Here is a 22,128-nt window from a genome sequence, read left to right on the forward strand (position 1 = left end):
GTGACATACTAATCACTAACTTGGAATGGACCTCCCTGTCCAAACTACAGTGTTACCTTGGGTTACAGATGCTTCCGGTTACAGACTCCGCTAACCCAGAAATAGTACCTCGGGTTAAGAACTTTGCTTCAGGATGAGAACAGAAATCGCGCAGCAGCGGCACAGTGGCAGCGGGAGGCCCCATTAGCTAAAGTGGTGCTTCAGGTTAAGAACAGTTTTAGGTTAAGAACGGACCTCCAGAACGAATTAAGTTCTTAACCCGAGGTACCACAGTAGATGTTCACAGTTAAGGGAGAACACACTTCCTAGTGTGCCACCTGCAATTACTTATTACTAAGAGTTGTATGAACTACCTGTTTCAGCAGGCTTTCTAAGATGTGTCTTAATTTACTGGTCTTTTTAAATCAAGTTAATGATTGCTGATTACATATCATATTTCCCTCACAGTTCCTTGCACCTTCATAGTTCTTTTTAATGTAGAAATGGACTTGGGAACTGAGTAAACCTGGATTGTATTATTAGACACATGCATGAAGGGATATCCCAATAATGCTCATCAGCTCCCTTTACCTGACTGGAAGAGTTCTGTCACCTTTCCTTCGGTCCATTTCTCTCTGTGGAACAGGATACCACCGGAAATTCAACTTCCAGTTGAATCCACCATAAGTCATATCAGAACCTGCCATATATTCAAATGTATCATCGCTGATTACATCAATAATTGGACAAACTACTGTTCTCCTAAAGAAAGAAATGGCATAGACCATTAGAAAAGGCAAGAATACAGGAACAAAATACAGCCTTTGTTACATACAATATCAGCCCTATACCACATATTGAGCATCTCATTTCCCGTTCATCTCTGAAAAAGTTTCAGTTTTAGTACATGGTAGGCATGATCCAGCTCATGTTAAGTATCTACAAGTGTCTTTGACCTAACTTCAGTTATTTCAATGGGGCTTAAAAGGTTCGTTTTTGTCCGGCTCATGCTCACTTTATACCACAGCAACATAGAATACAAGAAACTATGCTATGTTATTAAACAAAGTAATGATCACTTGAAATAGTCCTTTATCTGACAGAGCTGTCACTTCTATTCTACGTGGGGTGAAGGGTAGATAAGAAATCTTATAAATAATAGATGGAAAGAAGATGCAGTTCCAACCAAGGATGAACGGCAGGCAAAATTAATGGGCTACGCAGAAATGGCTAAGCTTACTGGACCAATAAGGAACCAAGATGAGGGAACTTTTAAAAAAGAATGGGGAAAGTATCTGGAGTAGTTTAAAAATCATTGCAAATAGTTAACTGCATTAGCAGGATTAACTGAAGATGATCAGTTAAACTATTAACCTTTTCAAGGTTGAGAGTAACAATTATAAGGAGTTATAGGGGAGGTGCATAAATCAAAAGTGAAAATAGAAGAAACCACAAAAAGTGGGGGGGGGGAATCAAACTATGATGTATGTATGTGTGATGAGGTATTGATTATTGTAAAATTGGAAATTGGAAAAAAAATTAAAAGAAGAAGAAATCTTAGAAATTAAAGAATGGATAATTAAAGAAGGATAGTAGACTGAAGCTCAAATTAACCACATTCAAAAGTGTTACCTCTCTAAACAAAGTATTTGTATTCAGAGCCAGATGGGGTCATAGCCCCTAGCAGTTAGGGCAGGAAAATCCTTAAATGAAACAAAGGTTTAACTTGGTAGAATGGTAGGTTCCTATGTACCTCAGAGAAGAGGTTGCTTGATTTCCGGAGAAACATGCTGCAAGGCATGAGCATAACACAGAAAACAATAGTAACAGGCTATGGCAGGATATCTGAGATGTCACAGTTATTAATTATACATATAGCTGTACAGTGGTACCTCGATTTAAGAACAGTCCAGTTTAAGAACGATTTGGTTTACAAACTCCGCAAAACCGGAAATAGTGTCTTGGTTTGATAACTTTACCTCGGTCTAAGAACAGAATCCAAATGGTGGAAGGGCACCGGTGATGGGAGGCCTCATTAGGGAAAGCGTGCCTCGGTTTAAGAACGGTTTTGGTTTAAGAACGGACTTCTGGAATGGATTACGTTCGTAGACTGAGGTACCACTGTATCTGCAATACATCCATACTGCATTTGAAGATTACCAAGGTCTGCCGCTGCTCTTTAATTAATCCTTTGTGCAAATATTCTTCTACTACAAATTTCTCATATTCTAAGGATTAATGAAGTTTACCCACTATGTCCATGGATGAGTCACACTTAAAAAAGCAGATTAGCTGCATTAGTCAGTATTAACCTTTAACATGTTTTATAAAATAACCACCTGTCTAATTTTATCCGTGCTAGCAGTGGCTCCAGCCATCCTACTGTACATTCACAATGAGCATCTAAAAAGGTGATGACTTGGCCTTTAGAAGCAGCAGCTCCTTTCAATCTGGCCCTGATCAGTCCAGAACGCTGCTCCATTCGAATCACATAAACTGGTACTCGTAATTTCTTCACATAGTTCTCCAAGGGTCTCTTCAAGAACTCTAAAAAGTATGGCAAACAAAAGGTAAAATAAATGTAGCATTCAAGCTATATGTACACTCATAATTTTAGTAAGAGCTCTTAAAATGGCTTATGTCTAAATGAACTCTCAACAAGAATAGTCAAAAGGGGGCAGAACAATCCAGATATCAACACTAAATTTAAGACTGAATATCCTATGAATACTGTGCAATAACAGAACCAGGACACACACATTATGCTCCAAATTGCAGATTTTAATGGAAAATTAAAACTCTCCTTTTCTCTTTCTGGTTCAGGATGGTGACTTTTTCCACATGTAAGTAAAACAACTAACTGGTATTTATCCACTATTTTTCTTCTAAATGAAAAATTAGCACTTCTAAATTATGTGAAGAGTAAGTCTTATATTCTTGATGTTTCTTTTTCCAGTGCTAAAGTGAAATATTATGCAAATCAACTTTACTGGGAATATGGCAGCAGCAGATACAAAGGTAAAGCTGAATGTTTGCTTTATTCAGTTCAGCCAACTGATGCTAAAATTTGAAACCCACTCTCTCCAGATTAGGAAATTTTTGTAGAAGCCTAATTTCCTACTTACAGAGTATTTAACCAGCATGTAAACAGAGATTGCATTTTCTGCCTGCATCCTTCAGTTTGATAAACTTCAAACCCAATTTATTTTAAACAAAGTTCCATGTGAGTCAGAGAAGCACCATCAAGGAACCATTAATATAGTACTATGCAGCTATGTACAACTTGAAGAGTCAGGTATACATGGTTTCAGAGTACTATACTATACACAGTACTATACACAGTTTACTTAAGTACAGTGGTGCCCCGCAAGACGAACACCTCGGAAGACGAAAAACTCGCTAGACGAAGGAGTTTTTCGTTTTCTTAGCCGCTTCACAAGACGCATCTCCCTATGGGCTTGGTTCGCAAAACGAAGCTTGCCCCGCAAGCTCCGGGGATAGCGGGGAAGCGCAGCGCGTCTTCCCCGCTGTCCCCGGACCTCTTTTGAAGCAAGGGGCGGCGGGGAGAAGATCGCTTCTCCCCGTTGCCAGCCCCGCAATCTCCGGGAACAGAGGGGAAGGCGCACGCGCCTTCCCCTCTCTCCCCGGACCCCTTTTGAACCAAGGGGCGGCAACGGGGAGAAGCGATCTTCTCCCCTCCGCCCCTTGCTTCAAAAGAGGGGACAGAGGGGAAGGCGCGTGGCGCTTCCCCTCTGTCCCCGGACGGTCTCCATAGGAACGCATTGATTGATTTTCAATGCATTCCTATGGGAAACCGTGCTTCGCAAGACGAAAAACTCGCAAGAAGAAAAAACTTGCGGAATGAATTAATTTCGTCTTGCGAGGCACCACTGTACTATAAAACTCTTAGGGACATGGGTGGCACTGTGGTCTAAACCACAGAGCTGATCAGAAGGTCGGCGGTTCAAATCCCCGTGACGGGGTGAGCTCCTGTTGCTCGGTCCCAGCTCCTGCCAACCTAGCAGTTTGAAAGCATGTCAAAGTGCAAGTAGATTAATAGGTACTGCTCCAGTGGGAAGGTAAACAGCATTTCCATGTGCTGCTCCGGTTTCACCAGAAGCAGCTTAATTCATGCTGGCCACATGACCCGGAAAAACTGTCTGTGGACAAACGTCAGCTCCCTCAGCCAGTAAAGCGAGAAGAGCGCTGCAACCCCAGAGTCGTTCGCAACTGGACTTAACTGTCAGGGGTCCTTTACCTTTACCTTTATAAAACTCTTAAAAGCAAAGCTCATATAACAGCTTTTTATTAAAACATTGCTTCAATGAAGAAATCCATAATAATAATAATAATAATAATAATAATAATAATAATAATTCTAAATAAGGCAAAAGCACAATAAGCACAATTCCAAAGGAAAAACAGAATGTGGATGCACTGAACTTATCAATACGGCAAAACCCAACTAAAAAGTGATTTAGAGATTAAACAAGCACTATTTAATGAATATTCATTTCATGCATATTTGAGCATTAAGGGCACCCTAGGTTATTTGAAGAGTGTGATTTACTTTACCCTGGCATAGAGTAATCTCTATTTCAACATATGCAGTCTGTGAAGTGTTCAAAGGACTGCTTCCAGTGGGTAGCTTTAATGAATTCATTAAATTCAAAAAAGTGAATGTTATGTACCTGTATGGATAATGCTTTTAGCACAGAGAAACATGGATTATATATTATGTTATATACTTGCTATACAAGTTTATATAAGGGCTATGGTAAGTAAAAAATTGATGATTACAAACAGGGTTCAAAAATTTTGTGCCAAAAAATTCTCCATTTGTCAGCACCTCAAAAAGTCTAGGTGCCACTTTTTGTGTCTGGCTGACTCTCAAGGATTACTGAAATGTATGTGCTTTGAAGCTTCAAAGTATATGTTAAGGATAGACAATAGGTTAAGGAGTTTACCAATAAAGAGTAGTGTGTTTTGAAAAATGAAGTATGGTACCAATATTTTTATGGTAAACACCAAATTAAACATGTATTAACAATTTCTGTCAAAAATGTGATATTAACAATATCTCACTTATGAGAATTGTGTATTAGTTCATGCTTATTAAAATAATAAAAAGTGTTGCTGCCCCACCCCAAAATGGCAACTAGACATTCTTATTTTGGCGCCCACAACCCAAGTTCCAGGAGCCATTTCGCTCCTAGCTTTTCTATCCCAGTTTTTAATACCGATTACAAAACCACCTAAAAGAATCAGGTTGCTTTTTAAAATTGATTTTTTTTAAGTGTGAATACTGCATTTCTCTTAAATAATAATGAATTCCATATTAAACAACCTGTATACAAGCACATTAGTGCTATGATTACTCTAAAACAGGTGCGGGGAACCATTGATCTATGAATCTATTTAGATCTTCCAGGCTGCTTTGGTCAAGCACTATGGACCTGCCATCATATATGATGTCAGATTTAGGGAAAGTAAAAAAGACCTAGCCCAGCCAAAATGGGGTTGCAGACCTGCAAAATTATGCACAAAGTGTTTTGCAACACCGCACTTCCCCACTGCTATCTATAACTTGAATCAATTCCTCTACCAGATGGATCTGACTTAAAGAAGGCTTTCTCAAATATAAATATTTACACTCCACCTATCAAAACAGGCATTTCATTTTCACCTGATGAAAACTGCTCTAATCTGTCTTAGTACAGTCATATCAGCAACCGGCATTTCATTTTTGTTTGCTACTCAGTTTTTTGAATTCATGCAATATGCCCAAACTGCACCTTATGCAATCTTACCTCTTTCACTAGCATCATCTACCAGAATAATTTCTTCCAGCATGTGTCGCGGTGACCGGTTGATGACACTATGTACAGTTCGCAAGAGAGTACTCCAAGCTTCATTGTGAAAGACAATTACAACACTTGTTGTAGGAAGGTTATCTGGATATACTTTTGTCTTACACCTAAGACAAAACACAAATAAAGCAAAGCAGTATTAAATGAACCCTTTATTATTACATTTGAATAGAAAATAATATTCTCTAATATCCTCTTTATATTAAAAAATATAAGGTAGGGACAAGGAGAACTTCCCTGGGGACGGTGTTTCATCAATGGATTGTCATCACTGAAAAGGCCCTTTCCCCAAGCTTTTAGCAATAGGCCCTTGTTCACTGATGCATTCAGAACTCACCTGTAAAAATGCCCTTTGACCCATGCTACACTAGCCATTTCAATTGACTACTTCAACTGAAACACTGAAGCAAGAAGGCTGGTACAGTGGTGCCCCGCAGGACGAATGCCTCGCAAGACAGAAAACCCGCTAGATGAAAGGGTTTTCTGTTTTGGAGGTGCTTCGCAAAACGAATTTCCTATGGGCTTGCTTCGCAAGGCGAAAATGTCTTGCGAGTTCCTGCAGGTTTCTTTTCCTCCCCCCCCCTTTTTTCTAAGCCGCTAAGCCGCTTATCTGCTTATCCGCTAAGCTGCTAAAAGCCGCTAATAGCGCTAATCCGCTAAGCCGTCAATGGGCTTGCTTCGCAAGACGAAAAAACCGCTAGACGAAGAGACTCGCGGAACGGATTAATTTCGTCTTGCGAGGCACCACTTGTAATAGCATTAACTTTCATAGGTCGTCAATGAATGCACAAGAAAATTATGGGCACAATTAGCTGTGTGAAACATGCTTCATGCGGAATAGAATGTCCGGATGCAGAATGAATTTCCTGACAGGTCTATTGCTCAATTAAAATAGTTCTTACACATGAAGAGGATTTCCAGGTTATGCCTAAAGATTGCAAAGAGTAATCCTTTATAATTAATCAGCGACTAGCTGAAGATGCCATTGGTGACCTCGCCACCATCAATGCTCCAAGTACTGAGTGAACCACCGTATCAGAAACTCTGGCCCAATAACAGCTAATCAGAACAGAACTACAGCTTGCAAAGTACTGGATCAAGCTCTACATACACAAGAGGCAGAAACAGTCTTGAAGGAGGCAGACCAGTATCTCAAATGTTATTCTAACAATGGGGTTTCCCAATATCTGTAATGCTACCCATCCTAGAGAAGTGCTTTCAGGATGCTGGTATTTCTAAAGAACTGTATTCGTCTGCCACACTAAGTACGTTCTTAGTGCCTTGATCCAAAAGGTTCTCCTTTTTCTCTATGAAGGTATATTAAGCTGAGTTTTAGATACCCCACACAAGAAAGCAGCAAATGTACCTCAGGTCTCCTCCATTAGCATGGAATATAGCCGCTCCTATTACTCCTATGAAAACGGTGTAAGACCCCAAGAATATGCAAACAGCTTCCTTCCTGTCCAGCTTCAAATGTACTACTTATCCTAGAAGCCTATTCTCCCAGTCTCATGAGACAACAGTTCCCCCTGGTAGGGAGGTGCACCTCAAAAACCCCAGTATCCATCAAATGCAAAAGAGGATCACAATTTGTTTGCTAACAAGAAAGTCTTTTTGTTAGTGAGCCTGGAAGCTCCTTACAAGGAAAATTAAACTGTCTGGCTTTTAACCAGTTAAACTAACTTACATGTCACAAAACATCAAGTAGCTTTGACAACTCTGAAAGGAGAGGACGTTCTCATTCAAGTGGGAAAAAACTTACAATCTAATAAAGAGAAGCTATCACTGACAGTTAGAATGTAATCTTTACAGTATATTTAGGCATATGGAATATTCTGTTAAAGTAGCATACTAGTAACAAAATGGTTTAAAGTTAAAGGAATTGAGTACTACACTAGTTGCCCTGGTTTAAGACATACTGACACATATTTCAAAGTTCTGTTACTTACAGTTATTATTAAAAAGAAAGCCACAATAATTTCAGTAGGAAAGGTAAGCAGCCTTCAAATTTGGATAGAAACTCAAAGGAAAGGGTATTTTCAAACTCCCCACAAGAAAAGGAAATTGGTGAACCTGTGCATCAAGCAGAGAGCTGTGTTTTTTTCTGTTTTTTCTGCTAGAAGTGAAGAACTGATTGAGTCAGGATTGAGAACTGGTAAAGCAGAATAGATTACCATATGTCAAGGCATGAAAGGCAGTCCTTGATATTTTGATTCTTTGCCTATTGTTTCTATTGACTGAGGTAAATGTGGGAATGCATCCTATTAGCCAAAAATATTGAATTGATTAAAATATACAATGCATGTATATTAGCAAGACAAGACAAATGAAGCTGCTACCTGGCTGACCAAGACAGACCTTTACAAAAACAGATTTGATAGGATGATCATGAGAACCATTTAAATTCCAAGTCACAATATAGTCATGTTGAGACATGGAAAGGGGCTTCCATACAGCAGGCTCTTTTGGCTGTATGAGAAAACTTCTGAAGCTCCTTTAGTGCCTGCAGCAACACTAACCTGCTTTATTATTCTAGTTATAACATATATTTAAAGCCACCTAGCTGTGAAGCAGAGGTACAGTCAAACCTTGATTCCTGAACGGCTTAGTTGCTGAACAAATCGGATCCTGAACGCCGCAAACCCGGAAGTAAGTGTTCCAGTTTGCAAATGTTTTTTGGAAGCTGAACGTCCAACGCAGCTTCCGCTTGGGTGCAGGAAGCTCCTGCAGCCAATCAGAAGCCGCGCCTTGGTTTTCAAAGGGTTCCAGGAGTTGAACAGACTCCCGGAATGGATTAATTTCGAGAACCAAGGTACCTTTGTATAAGATTCTTAATCTAGGAGGAAATGTCTATGTAGATCACCTAAAACGCAATAAAATATTCTACAGCAGTCTTCAAAGACCCAGTGTCTTGAGCTGGCTCTATGTTAACAGCAGAATAAGGTTAACAAAGGACCACTGGCATCCAATTAGACAGTCCAATAAGACATTTCAAGTCTAAAGATACCCTATTGGCTATATCAATCAATACTCAACTGATTACATTCTACGTACCCACAAACAGGTAAAGTTCATCCATTGTGATTACCACGGATTATCGGAAGCGGAACTGGTCAAAACTGCTAATAATTCTAGGCAACTCTCAGACGAGGCCAAGCATGTAACTGGTTCAAAATAGTTCAAAAATGCCACAAATGGAAAAAGTACTGCAGGAAACACATAACACACACACATACTCCCCAAGGTATATTTTATAAATGTACAGCACAATCTTATATACATCATAGGAGCCAACTCCTAGGGGCCAAGGGGGCTTTCGCCCACCAATAAAATATTTGAAGGGGCCAGGGCCCCCCAAGGTTGATGGGCATTGCTATTCAAATGTTATGAGTGTGTCATGTCATGTGATCGATTGTGGGGTAGGGCTAACCTGGGCCCCCACAAAATTTCATTCAAGTTGGCACCCTTGTTAATACATATCTACTCAAAATAAGTCACAATGAAGTAAGTGGGACATTATCCCATATAAATGGGCACAGGACTGCATCTAAAAGACATGAAGTGTTCACTGAGATTTTGTTCCATACAGGATATATCAAGCTTGAACGCCTGTTTTGTAATCCAACCCAACAGGCAGTATAACAATGAACTTAATGAACAATGAACTTTCCCAATAGTTCGGGAAAAAGGCACAAGACAAATGCATAGTGGAACATTTCCTGAAGAAACAGCAGGGCTAAACAGCAATACTTTTACAAAAATCGATAGGAACGTGTGTGTTAAGTCTCCAAGAGACACTACTCCATCTAGTAGCCTATGTATACTAAATCTTTTCAGCATCCACAATGGTTTGTAGTCAAGTTCAAGTCTGACCTTAACAGTTATTTCATAATTTACCTGACATCAAGAGAATGAAATTTTCCTCTCTTCTGATATAAGAAAGTTGCAATATCTCATGATTCAAGTAGAAATCTTCTTTAGACCCTAGAAACAAAATCCAAAATGGTCCTTAAAACCATTGTGGTTAGAGATTCAAGCAGAATTCATATAAAGAAAGTTCTGAAGGTTTTCTGGTGCTTATGGCATAAGCCAGCTGCCCCCCAAGAGAGCTTTCTGGTGAAAAACTTAAAAATCTGTTCTTTGCCGTATAAAATTATTTTACATGTTAACTAGATGAAGGCTGAAATACCAGACTGTATGTATTAATAAAAGATGTTACAAATCTAGGATATGTAAAGTTAGTTAAAAGAAAGAAGAAAAATAAAAAAGATTTAGACTTCTGGTTTTTTTCTAGGAAAATCCACTTTTAAAATGTAGGTGCCTAAAGAAAATCCTAGGTCAATTCTGTCATGGGCTCCAAACATGGAGTATTGCTGTGTATTTAAGAGAAGCAACTCTTAAGAGCCTCCACTTCTCCTCTAGGACGGAAGTTCCTAGAAAGAACAAGAAGCACAGTGGACTGATGTATTAACATCTCCTTTGCTTGCGATCAACTAGGAATGTTGGAGGCTGCTATCATCAGTTTACTTTATTGTCAGGACTTTTTTTCCAGCCAGAACTCACTGGAACTCAGTTCCGACACCTCTCAGGTAGGCGCCATTGTCATTGTAAGGCAGGCATTCATGGTGAGTTCCGGCACCTCTTTTTCTAGAAAAATAGCACTCCTTATTGTGAAACCTACTTAAAATCTAGTTCAAAGCTGAACCTTGTGTGGGTCTTGAGCAACCATAACTCTAAACATTGGAGGTGATGTTCCCATCATCTTTCTTACTAATACATTACCTCCACAGAGGTTATCGAAGTACACACTTTAAGATATTTTGGTTGGTCTCGTAAAGCTATTGCCCTAATGAGGATTTTTGAATTTTTATTGTGGGCCATAATGGATACTTTTGGTGTTAAAGCTGCTTTACCTTTCCCAGATTTATCTGAAATATCTAAAAGCATACGGTAGTCATGGAAAAGAGAGCACACAAGAGAAATAAGCATGAATTTTTGAATGAATGCACATCAAGACTGGGGAGAGGATAACGCCCTACCAATGGAATAAACCTCAAGCCACAGATGCATTCAACTTTGGGGTTGTGGACAAGACAAAATCTGGCATCCAAAGATCAAAATCATCCATCAAAATCTTTTCCACTGTTGAGACTTCAGAAAACTTCCAAAAGATCAACCAATTCATACAACTGAAAATATATTACATAATCACTAGTGGGATAATATTCTTCATTTTTTACATGGAATTCCAAATTAAATTAAATGGCTCTAAATGCAAGAAATCAAGATTTAAAGTTAAGGACTTGATGTGCACATTAGACCAGAAAAAAATAATTCGTCAAAGTATTTTCAAAACATTACTTTTACTAGATCAGATCAACGTGCTTAATAATTATGCTAATTACCCAAAAAATAGTTCATTCCATTGTTTTACAATAGCAATTAACTTTCTAAAGGCACATATGCTCAGTAGGTAGACCGTCTTAGAAACATAATGGGTATTAACTAACCAAGATGCAAGACCTTGTTCATACATCTAAATAAAAACACAATCCATACATGGCTAATTTAATGTATGTGAAAAGTCCAAAATAGAGTTGTATATCCACGCACAAGTAAAAAACAAGATGTGACTCCAAGCGAGTTTTACATGCCCTGATCTAAGACTATGGGCAGCACTCAAGTGGCAGTGTTGCTGAGCAGGTGATTTTGATAACTTTTTGTACTGCTTTTCAACTTTAAAATGAAAATATAAACCAAAGAACGAAAAAAACTATCAGATATGAACAGCAGAATCAAACAATTCAACTACCAAAGGAGGAACAGAAAAGAAAAGCTTTTAACCTGTCTTAAGAAAGAAAAGATAGTCATACAAATCTAAGGATGGATATAAAAACATATCAGGTCTGCAACAGAGAAGAATTTCTTGCAAAGACTAATCAAGCCTTCACATGTGATCTTTAGCATAGCTGTGTTAGTAGATGATGGTGATTTATTTTGTACCCTGCCCATCTGACTAGGTCACTGCAGCTACTCTAGGTGGCTTCCAACAGAATTTACAAATACAAACACACATCAGATATTAAAAACTTCCTGATACAGGGCTGCCTTCAGATGTCTCCAGAAGATGCTCCTTCAGGTATGCAGGGCCAAAGCGATTTAGGGCACCAACACTTTAAATAGTGCTCGGAAACATACTGGGAGCCAGTGTAGATATTTTATGACCAGTGTTACATGGTCCCAGCAGCCACTCCCAGTCACCTGTCTGGCAGCAGCATTCTGGATTAGTTGTAGATTCCGAGTCACTTTCAAAGGTAGAGCACATTGCAGTAGTTCAAGTGGGAGATAACTAGAGCATATACCACTCTGGTGAGACAGGGCACTGGCAGATAGGGTCTCAGCCAACATGCCAGATGGGGCTGGTAGATACCTGCCCTGGACACAGAATTGACCTGTGCCTCCATGGGCAGCTGTGAGTCCAAAATGACTCCCAGGCTGCTCTCTTGGTCCTTCAATGCCACAGTTACCCCATTCAGGACCATGGAGTCCCCCAAACCACCCATTGAACATAGGGGGAGATAGTTAGAACTTTTGTATCTTTTAAAAAGATGCTTGAATCTCTCCCTTCACCTGAATCATCTTCCATCTATTGGTAGATTCTGCCCCTTTTGTAGGTGAGATGATCCTTTTTACCTAGATTCAGTCTGAGTTGAGATTGGAAAGGCTTGCAGATCAGAGAAAAACATCATGCAGAACAAAGCTGCCCGCTCTCTGTCCCTCAGAAACAGGACTTCTTTCTTGTCGAGATGCAGCCTCAATCCACTGACTGCCATCTATCCTACAACCACCTTCAGACACTCACACAGGATGTTCATTGCCTTCATTTATGAGAGGTAGAGCTGGGTATCATTCACATACTGGTGAACACCCAGCCCAAATCCCCTGATGATCTCTCCCAGTAGTTTCATACAGATGTTGAAAAGCATTGGGAGGTGAGTGCCCAGGGGTCTGAACACTCATCTCCCAACATCACTTTTTGGATACGGCCCAGAAGGAACAGTACCACTGGACCTATATGGTCCAGAAGGATACCATGGCCAATGGTGTCAAAAGCTGCTGAGAGATCCAACAGAACCAGGAAAGTTTTCACCTCTGTCCCTGGCCTGCAAGAGATCATCGACCAGTGTGACCAGGGCAATTTCAGTCCCAGGGTGGGGTCCAAATGGTCTTCATCCTCCAGACATGCTTGGAATTATTCCACAACCACTTGCTCAATCACCTTGCCCAGGAATGGAAGATTTGAGACTGGGTGATAACTGGCTATAGTGGCCAGGTCCATAAATGGCTTTTTAAAAGAAGCATTTTAATAACCGTCTCTTTAAGGGGTTCTGGGAAGACTCTCTTATAGAGGGAGGAATTCACCCCCCCCACACACACACACATCCCATTGTCCAGTCCTGTCTTGCTCACTATTATGAACCAGGACAGGCAAGTGTCAAGAAGACAAGAGGCATGTTTCACTGGTTACACTGGCAAGCAGCCTGTCCCCATCTTTGGGGGCAACAGGTCAGCGGGAGCAGTTATTCTGAGATAATAAAGACCCAAACAATTAAGAGTTTATAAAAGATGAAAACCAGCACTAGAATTGGGCTCAGAAATACCTTGCTTGCCATGATTTGTGAGAAAGGGGAGTGGAGGGTTGCCTCCTGGAATAGTTCATTTCATTGACTGCCACTTATTTGATAGCCCCAGCTGTTAAATTAGGCTGACAAAATTCCATTCACAGTGCTTTGTATGCACCTGATCCAGCAATACTGGAATCGGAAAAGTTGAACTTACCATGAAGTTCCTTTCTGTTTGTGTTTATAGACCAGGCAGCATTTATCCTGCCTTTCTAATTGGTTCCTATTACTCACATAAGTTTACATCAAATAAACTCCTGCAATTCATAACACAAAATATGTAACACCCAATCAATATAAAAATCCTTTAAAAGACAGAATAAAAGACTTTGTGACCTATGTAGAAAAAACACTCTCAGAGTCAAGGCTTTTACTTCAGTATCCTCCAGCAACATGAGGCACAAAACAGTGCCATTTTTCTAGAAAAAGAGGTGATGGAAGTCACCATAACATCCCTTGTTCTCTTATAATGGCAATGGCGCCCACTGGAGAGGTGCCAGAGCTAAGTTATGGTAATGTTCCAGCTGAAAAAAGCCCTGGACACAAAGGACAATTACTAAAGCAGGGGCAAATAGCCAATCAGGGAATAAAGTGAGGTGTCAGAAGGCTGAACAGAGGGGTTTCTTATGGAAACCTTGATCTACTCTGGCTATGAACCTTGTACTCACTGGAACTGAACTCAAGGGTGGTCTGCCTGCCCTCCTACAATAGGGGTTGCCAAATTTTTTTAGCCAAGCATATATGGAATGTTGAGCAACTGCCATGAGTGCTGCTTATAAAGATGTATGACATGCCTTTTAAGACTTGGGTCAGAGCCCTTGATCTAAGACACCCTAGATAAAATCCATCTATGATAGAAGCAAAGGAGGGAATAACTGGTTGACATTTGTGCCAGTGTTGGAGAACCTTACTTGTGGATGCACAAAGTAAGGCCAACATATCTGTATCACTGCAGAGGAGCAAACCTCTTTCCAGCTCTGCAAGATCTGAACACCATGGTCTCTGTGGCTATCGTGAAGCCAACAGAATCACCTCCATCCCCAGTGTTCTCACCTTAAGAAGGACACTTGGAAAAACAGGGGGAAAGAAAACAAGCAGCCCTTTTGCCCACAGAACCAATAAAGCATCAGGCACTTCTGCTTCTTAAAACCTGGTTGTTTACTCAAGCACCCCATCTGTTCATGATCACCCTGAAAACCTCTTGGTGGAGTCCATTCTTCCAATCTTTCTTCTGGCAGTTGAGCCAGTCTGTCTGAGTATTAAATATATTCTCATTCTCCACTGCAGTAGAAAGCTGATTCTTTTAAAACTGTGTAGTAGTCAAAACATGAAGCAGTGAAAATTTTTACTTGATGAGGAAACCATGGCAGACTAGACAATTGAAAGCAGTGTCCTAGATTCCCTTGCCCTTTACTGGAGCTCCAACCAGAAGAATGCCCAACTATGAATATGCATGGAGCCTCTTGGTTCCTAGGCACACAACTAGGGCTGCAGTCAGCTCTGTAAAAGCCCCAGAAGCAGAGGGCAAGGCAAAGAGATGAAGCCTTGAATTGCTTTATATCACACACAAAATGGGGAAAGCAGCTGAAACTGAAGCATAGAAATGTGCAAATTGGCTTCTGCCTGGTCTACAAATGGTATGAAGTCCCTTGGGCAGATTTCTGTGAGAAACTGAGGCTGAATCATGACAGGATGCTGTTGCTGTGGGTGAGAAATTTGGGGTGTAAGAATTGGGTAGACAGCCAGTTTTGGAAAGTGTCGCAATCTCCTTGAAGGAACATGTACATAACTTGGGTACAGTGGTACCTTGGGTTACATACGCTTCGGGTTAAAGACGCTTCAGGTTATAGACTCCGCTAACCCAGAAATATTACCTTGGGTTAAGAACTTTGCTTCAGGATGAGAACAGAAATCGTGCAGTGGCAGCAGGAGGTCCCATTAGCTAAAGTGGTGCTTCAGGTTAAGAACAGACCTCCAGAACAAATTAAGTTCTTAACCCGAGGTACCACTGTAGTTGATTCAATATTGTCACTGATTCCCCAAGTAGTATTAGTGACATTATTTCCAACTTTGGCTAGTTTGCTAGCCGCAGCTGTACCTGGGCAAGGGTAGCAATGCCACAGTAATCCATGAAGGTAAGGGGGAAAATACAAGTTTTTAAAAATAAATCTTACCTTTCTTGCTGTACCCTTTACTTCAAAGATACACCAAGAATATCACACACATAGTGTAAAAGGAAAGATAAAAATAGAATATATATAAAAATACACCATCATGGATATACAATTTTTAGTCTTGTACCTTATTATACTACTAACCAATAAATACACTCAATTTTTCCACAAAGAGATCAGATTGTCTTCCTTCTTTGACTCTTCCAATATTTATCAATTTAACCATATTCACAATATCCCATACTTTTTCCTCCAGTGCTCACTTTTTCCCAAATACAACAGATGATCAGTCTAGCAGCTGTCAATAAACTTTGAATTCCCTACTTCCAATAATAAATGATGCTTTGTTAGTCCAAATAATTAAAGGATCTGTTGGCAGACACCGTTATCACTTCAATAACTTTTACTATGCCAGCCGAAGATTTCACAATCTGAGGGCAAGTCCAAAATACACCGTATTTGTCTGTGTATAAGACGATGCTTTTTGCTTTAAAAATAGGCAAAAATTGGGTGTCGTCTTATACACGGATAGTGAATGCAGAGGGGGGATGTGTGATTAATTGCAGCAGCAACTGGGCGGGTGATTAGTGGCTGCAACAAGGCCTGCTGGCGATTAGCTGTGGCTGTGGTAATTGGGCAGGTGACTGGCAGCTGTGGCAAGGTGGGCAGGCAATTGGCGGCTGCGGCAAGTGGGTGGGTGGGCTGTTGGTGGCAATGAACGGGCAGACAATTGGCAGCTGTGGCGAGATGTGCGATCGGCAGTGGCTGTGGCAAGCGATCAGCAGTGGCGGGCAAGTGAGTGAGTGATTGGCAGAAGTGACCTCCCCCACCCCCCAAAAAAGCTAAACAACTTAATTCCTTAATTTTGAGATTTTTAAAAATTATACATGGGAGCATCTTATACACAGAAAAATACAGTACTTAACATTCCAGCATCAGCTGCCTTACATCTCCAATTTAATTACTTGTATCATAGATATGACTGAGTCATAATGGTATTAAATAAACAAAAGACGAATGTATAAAAACTTGCTTTAGGTCTTGAGCTGATTGTATAAGGGACATTTTGCCAAATCCGACTCCACTGACCCAGTAACATCTCATGTCCCACGTCTCCCTACCATTTACTTTGAGAAGTACAGGTAGAGACTATTTAGCATGTGTTCAATTAACACACGACAGCCAACACATAGGTCATTTTGGACACAGAAAAGGACAGAACAAAGTGGGCTTATGTACGCTCTCCCAATGCACGGGGAGTGCCAGGAACGCAACACCCAGGCAAATTGGGGACTGCCTGTATTAAGAGTTATATAAATAATCTTAATGATTTTGTATAATTTGCTTAGTAAATTTTATGAGTTTCCCCTCATCAAATTTACAAATTCTATCCTTTCTCTAAACTGCCCATGTCTTACCAATAAGATATTGGCTATATTTCTAAACTGCAAGTATTGATAAAAGAGAGGATAATTTTGTTGTATATCATTAACAATCTGATTGCAAGTTTTAACAGTACCCTCTTTAAATAACTTTCTATGTTCAAAATGTCCATGAATCTTTCATAAATTAATATTATACCCCCCCAAAAAAACTCTTCCTATATTTCTTCATTATGTTAAAGTTCTGTGAGAGGTGATAGTTCTGGACTTGATTTATGTTTATATATACTTCAAAGATCTCATAAAGATTTGGTACATGGATTTAATTTAATACCCTTATCAAATTTTGTGTAGTGTCAGTCTTTTTTAAAAATTCTGCTGAAACAATGAATTGTTCTAATATGATAGATCTGTCTGGATGGCCCCACTGCGGTAAATTTGTAAGCACAACTGCATCATATTATTTACTTAAAGAAGGGAAGGCTAGTCTACCATTCTTAAAATTTGATCATTTTTTGCAACAACGTTTGAGCTTTTTCTTAACCCAAACATAATACTGCCAGCTAGTAATTATTTTATAATTTATTCCTAATGGAAGATTTAAAAGAAAGCATCTCTGGAAGCACCAACATTTTAATAGCTTCTATTTTGCCCATCCATGAAATTTCCATTTGGGTCCAATGGACTATTTCTTTCTTACCTCCGCCACTAATCTGTGATGAATATACTTTGCACGCCCAGGAAATAAAGCAATCCAGAAGCGGAGCAGGGCCTATGACTTACATCAAATAGGAATGCCCCCCCCCCCACGGGATTGGAGTGCTATGGCACTAGCCCCCACCTGGTAATCTGGACCAAAGCAGCTCCATCCAGCTTCCTTTAACAGGATATCCCTTTCCTTCAGAGGGGCATGCAAAGGCTACAACCTCCCCTCTGACCAAGACTTACCCAATGTCTAAACCGCCAAAGTTGTAAAGACTGCTATGAGGGAGGCAAAACCACAAGGATAGAGCCAATTTGCTGCATGGGAAATTCCTGCCCGGCCTCAAATACAATGACCAATGATGTCCATAACAAGGTCAAGCACAGAGCAAAATACAAGGAGAGGAGGGGTGAGAGATTTGGCAGCAAGTGGACAAGGGGCAGGGGCAACCCTTCTTATATACCCCAAGAGCAGATCCAAGCAAAGTCTGCAGGCTCAGCTGGGTCTGTCCTTTGGTCTCGGACAGCCCCCTAGCCTGCCTGCAATAGGCCAATTTGCGGGCAGCCTTGTATCCACAGCCAAGGCTGTCAAGGTAGGCTGCAAGCCTCCAAAGGCCAGCAGCTGCTGCCAAAAGGCACCCTGTCACTGGATTGTGTTGGGAGGGTGGCAATGGCCCCCAACACTGCTGCGGCTGGAAAGGGCAAGCATACTTACTACAGCTCCTAAATTTTGCATTTTTAATATATTCCCAGATATGCTATTCTAACCTGTTTATTCATATTTAAGCCCTCACTAATTCAATGTTCAGATTTTTTTGAATTAGTCTTATATCCATATGCCATGCTAAATTCATTAATTAACATAAATACATTCTCAAATGATTTTTTCTGGATCTCTTACAATCAATCACTGCTACATTATTTGAATCAAATTAATGTTGAATTCTTCTCTCCCTATTGTTACTCTCTTAATTGTTCTATCCGGTCTAAAAGCTTCCGCTAATGAGTCTACAGACAATGCAAAAACTAATCGTGACAAAGTGCATCCTTATTGGGTTCCTGTATTCATTTGGAATGGGTCAAAGCTTGTTCCATTCATGAAGATGAAAGCATTTGGGTCAGCATATATTAGCTCAATCCAGGCAGTAAAATCTCCATTCAATCTGATATGATCTTACAACTTGATAAAGAAACTCCCACTGCAAACAGCTGAAGACTGGATTTGTTGATTATACGTAGGAATGAGGTACAAGGTAATGCCCAACCACATAGCTTTTGGCATCTTGCAAAGGTAGATCACTACAAATTAGCTATATGGTCTACCACTGTCTTCCTTTTCTTTTTCTACTGCTTATTGTTTAGTAGATATTAAAAATGCTTTGCTTGTCTTTTTCCTGAAAGGATGATGATGCTACAGTTTTATTACAGGGTCCCCCCCCCCCCGCAAACAACTTGCAGAGACATCACTTTTATACAACTGTTTTGTTTTCCACAATACAGAAAACAGAGGAACTCCATGTTCTTGAGGACTAAGCTGAAGTGATTACCTTGCATTGTATCCAACACTGCAGCTCTGCTAACACAAGGGACTTCCATGTGCCCAGTGGAACTTTCTCTTCCTCTCAAGCTTCCCAAACACCCTCAGAATCAGTTTCAGGATTGGAGGATGCTCTGGAACAAATTTTGATTTCCTCTCCTTCTCTGTGCCCCCAAAGTCACATTGCATCAACACAACCCACTGGGACAGCACTGGATATAATCCCTTACTTTTTTGTTAAAAGCATCATGGAAAGTGTAAAAATAATTTAGCTATGAAACTAGTGTGAAATTGGTACCTAAAACAAAACCTTGAAAACTTATTTACTGAAACAAAAGGGTGAAGTACTACAGCTATTGTGGAAAATAATTAAAGATCTAGAACTCTTCTGAATACGCAACGTATATGTTCTCTGCTACTACTAAAACAAACTCAGGAACAAACACACTAGATATCATTTCACTAACATTAACTCTCATGCAGTATCAAAGTTTTTAATATAAGATTTATTATGACTAGAGCTTTGGCAAGTGCATAATTATTATTTGTGGAGTTCTAGATCAGTGGTTCCCAAACTTTCCCCCACAGATTTAAAAATTGTTCATGGACTGAGCAGACCACTTTATTATTTCTCTGCCTGCTGCAGCAATTGTAGTATGCTGTGCTATATCTCCTGCATGATATTTGAAAAACCCCAAATGCAGTTTGTGGACCACAGGTGGTCCAAGGACCACAAATTGGGAACCCATGTACTTGATTGCAATTTTCAAGTTACTATAAAATATGCATATGCTGCTATTAAGCTAACAGCAAGTAATTCTACTCGTCTAGTTTCTAAGGTCTAAAATTTTCTATCATCAATTACACTCAGCATATGTAAGCAAGTTCCATGTGTTGGATTCCTGAAAAAGCAAGCAAGGACTGTGTACCATCTGTTCTAATGAGCAGGGAGGAGGCTGGACAGTTCCTGCTTGTTCTCGCCTTCTCCCTGGTTGCAGGGTATTGCTGAGGCACACTGACTCTGGCAATAGATCAAGATCATTCCCTCCAGAGATGATGAAGTCACAAATACACATATTTTATAAATTGTATTTATGTAGGAAAACAGTTTTTGTTTAGCCATCCTTAACCTGCATGGCTAAATAGCTGAAAATATTTGTTGTATCACCAGCATGGCAGAGATCCGTGGCAGTGTGATTCAATACCACACATTAACTAGCAGCAGGACCAATAATTCATAGGCTATCAATATAGTTCTCTCCATGAGTAGACACAACTGATGAAGTCTCAGCACATGTGAGTTGTCTTTCCTACTACAAATAGTCCTTCAAACACAAACTGTGGTACTTGCAACATTCATGGACAAGGCAGGAACACATCACAAGATACTTTTCTAGACTTCTAGAATTATAAGCAAAACAATCTGGGATTCTGCTCAGGCTTGACTCCACCTAATTTCATGATACATCTAGTTAAAACAGGGTTGGGCTGTGCCACACAATAGAGTTGATGTGGAAATTCATTCAGTTCGCATTTTAATGCAAACCAACCAAATTTGCACTTATCAAAACGATCCGCAAAATGAAACATACTTTGGAATCTGTACTTTTCAATTTTGCAATGCAAAAAATGTAATGTAAAAATGTGTACAAAAAACACAGAGGAAAATGCACAAAAATACAGAGATTAGGGAAAACAATGTATAAAATTGCATTAGCAAAAACTGCTTGCAAAAATGTATATTGGGGGAAATGCACACAAAAAGGTGTACAGGTTTTCAATAGAAATGTTTGTAAAAAGTTTGCAAACTGATATAGAAATAAACTGAAGTTTTGGGAAATGAGAAACAGAAACAAAAATTACCACTTGATCATCTGTAGTTCCTTCCACCTATGATTCTTCAATACAGGAAGAGCTATAGGACATGCTTATGGGTAAGATTTTTTAAAAAGTAAGTTACTGGAACCTTATTCCACTAAATAAGATTTAAATCAAGAAGTGAGTAAGTCTCAATTCTGCAGGAAAATTAGAAAGCATTATCTGAATAGCACCTGGGTGATAGAGGAAATGAATATTTGAACTTAAGTGGTATGCTAGCATGCTTGTGGTTAGCTTTCAGTAACTCATGATTCCTATATAGTAAGAAATTAGTATGACACTGAAAATAATGGTTAATTTCAGGATGTCAGCTCTTGATTTCAGATGCCAGAGTAAGCAGATGAATTTCTATTATTTTAGACAAAGGAGATACATATATTCTAGAGAAAGGAGAGAGATTTGTCTTGAAAATGTGTATATATGTAGAGAAGAATCATAACCCTAAATTATGCCAGCCCCTGTGGGAAACTTTCTGTTTAATGGGGACAGAGTTTCAAATTGTGGGGGGTTGTTTTAAAGTGTTCTAACCTGGGAATTAACTGTTTTAACTTGCTTTTTTTCAAAACAAAACAAATTCCTTCCAGTAGCACCTTAAAGACCAACTAAGTCAGTTCTTGGTATGAGCTTTCGTGTGCATGCACACTTCTTCAGATACACACTTTTTTTTCAGATACACTTGCTTTTTTTCAGTTTACCTTTTTACATTAGTTAGGTATATACGTTATTTTGTTTTAAGGGGGAAAAGACAGGGCTGCCCTGGAGTGGGACCCCAGTCAACAGAAAGGCTGGGGCAGGTTCTATGAGAGGGAATGCATTCAGACACCCGATCTCAGTGATCACAGGTAGGAGAAGGAGTTACACTAGGACCAGACCATGTAACTACCAGGGCGGCAGGTTTAGTCGTTGTTTGAAGACCATCCCTGC

The 22,128-nt window shown here is 39.8% G+C and overlaps 1 protein-coding gene and 1 long non-coding RNA gene across 3 annotated transcripts in view; one reads left to right on the forward strand and one right to left on the reverse strand.

The window, feature by feature from the left end:
* Window positions 1–22,128, forward strand: part of LOC309327235 — a 91,134-nt gene that overhangs the window by 45,468 nt on the left and 23,538 nt on the right. The gene's annotated exons all lie outside the window — the stretch shown is intronic.
* Window positions 1–22,128, reverse strand: part of GALNT1 (polypeptide N-acetylgalactosaminyltransferase 1) — a 64,732-nt gene that overhangs the window by 10,592 nt on the left and 32,012 nt on the right. The window contains exons 1-4 of one of the 2 annotated variants that reach the window (XM_081836316.1): window positions 9,747–9,835; window positions 5,790–5,956; window positions 2,319–2,526; window positions 571–741 (exon numbers count right to left, since the gene is read on the reverse strand). In XM_081836316.1, the coding sequence (XP_081692442.1) occupies window positions 571–741; window positions 2,319–2,526; window positions 5,790–5,832 (422 nt within the window). In that variant the 5' untranslated portion in view covers window positions 5,833–5,956; window positions 9,747–9,835. Of the gene's footprint in view, window positions 1–570; window positions 742–2,318; window positions 2,527–5,789; window positions 5,957–9,746; window positions 9,836–22,128 lie in introns of those variants that run through there. The other variant, XM_081836315.1, reaches the window with a different exon arrangement.

The sequence above is a fragment of the Podarcis erhardii genome (genome assembly GCF_964252035.2).
Source record: "Podarcis erhardii genome assembly, chromosome: 13".
Lineage (NCBI taxonomy): Eukaryota > Metazoa > Chordata > Lepidosauria > Squamata > Lacertidae > Podarcis > Podarcis erhardii.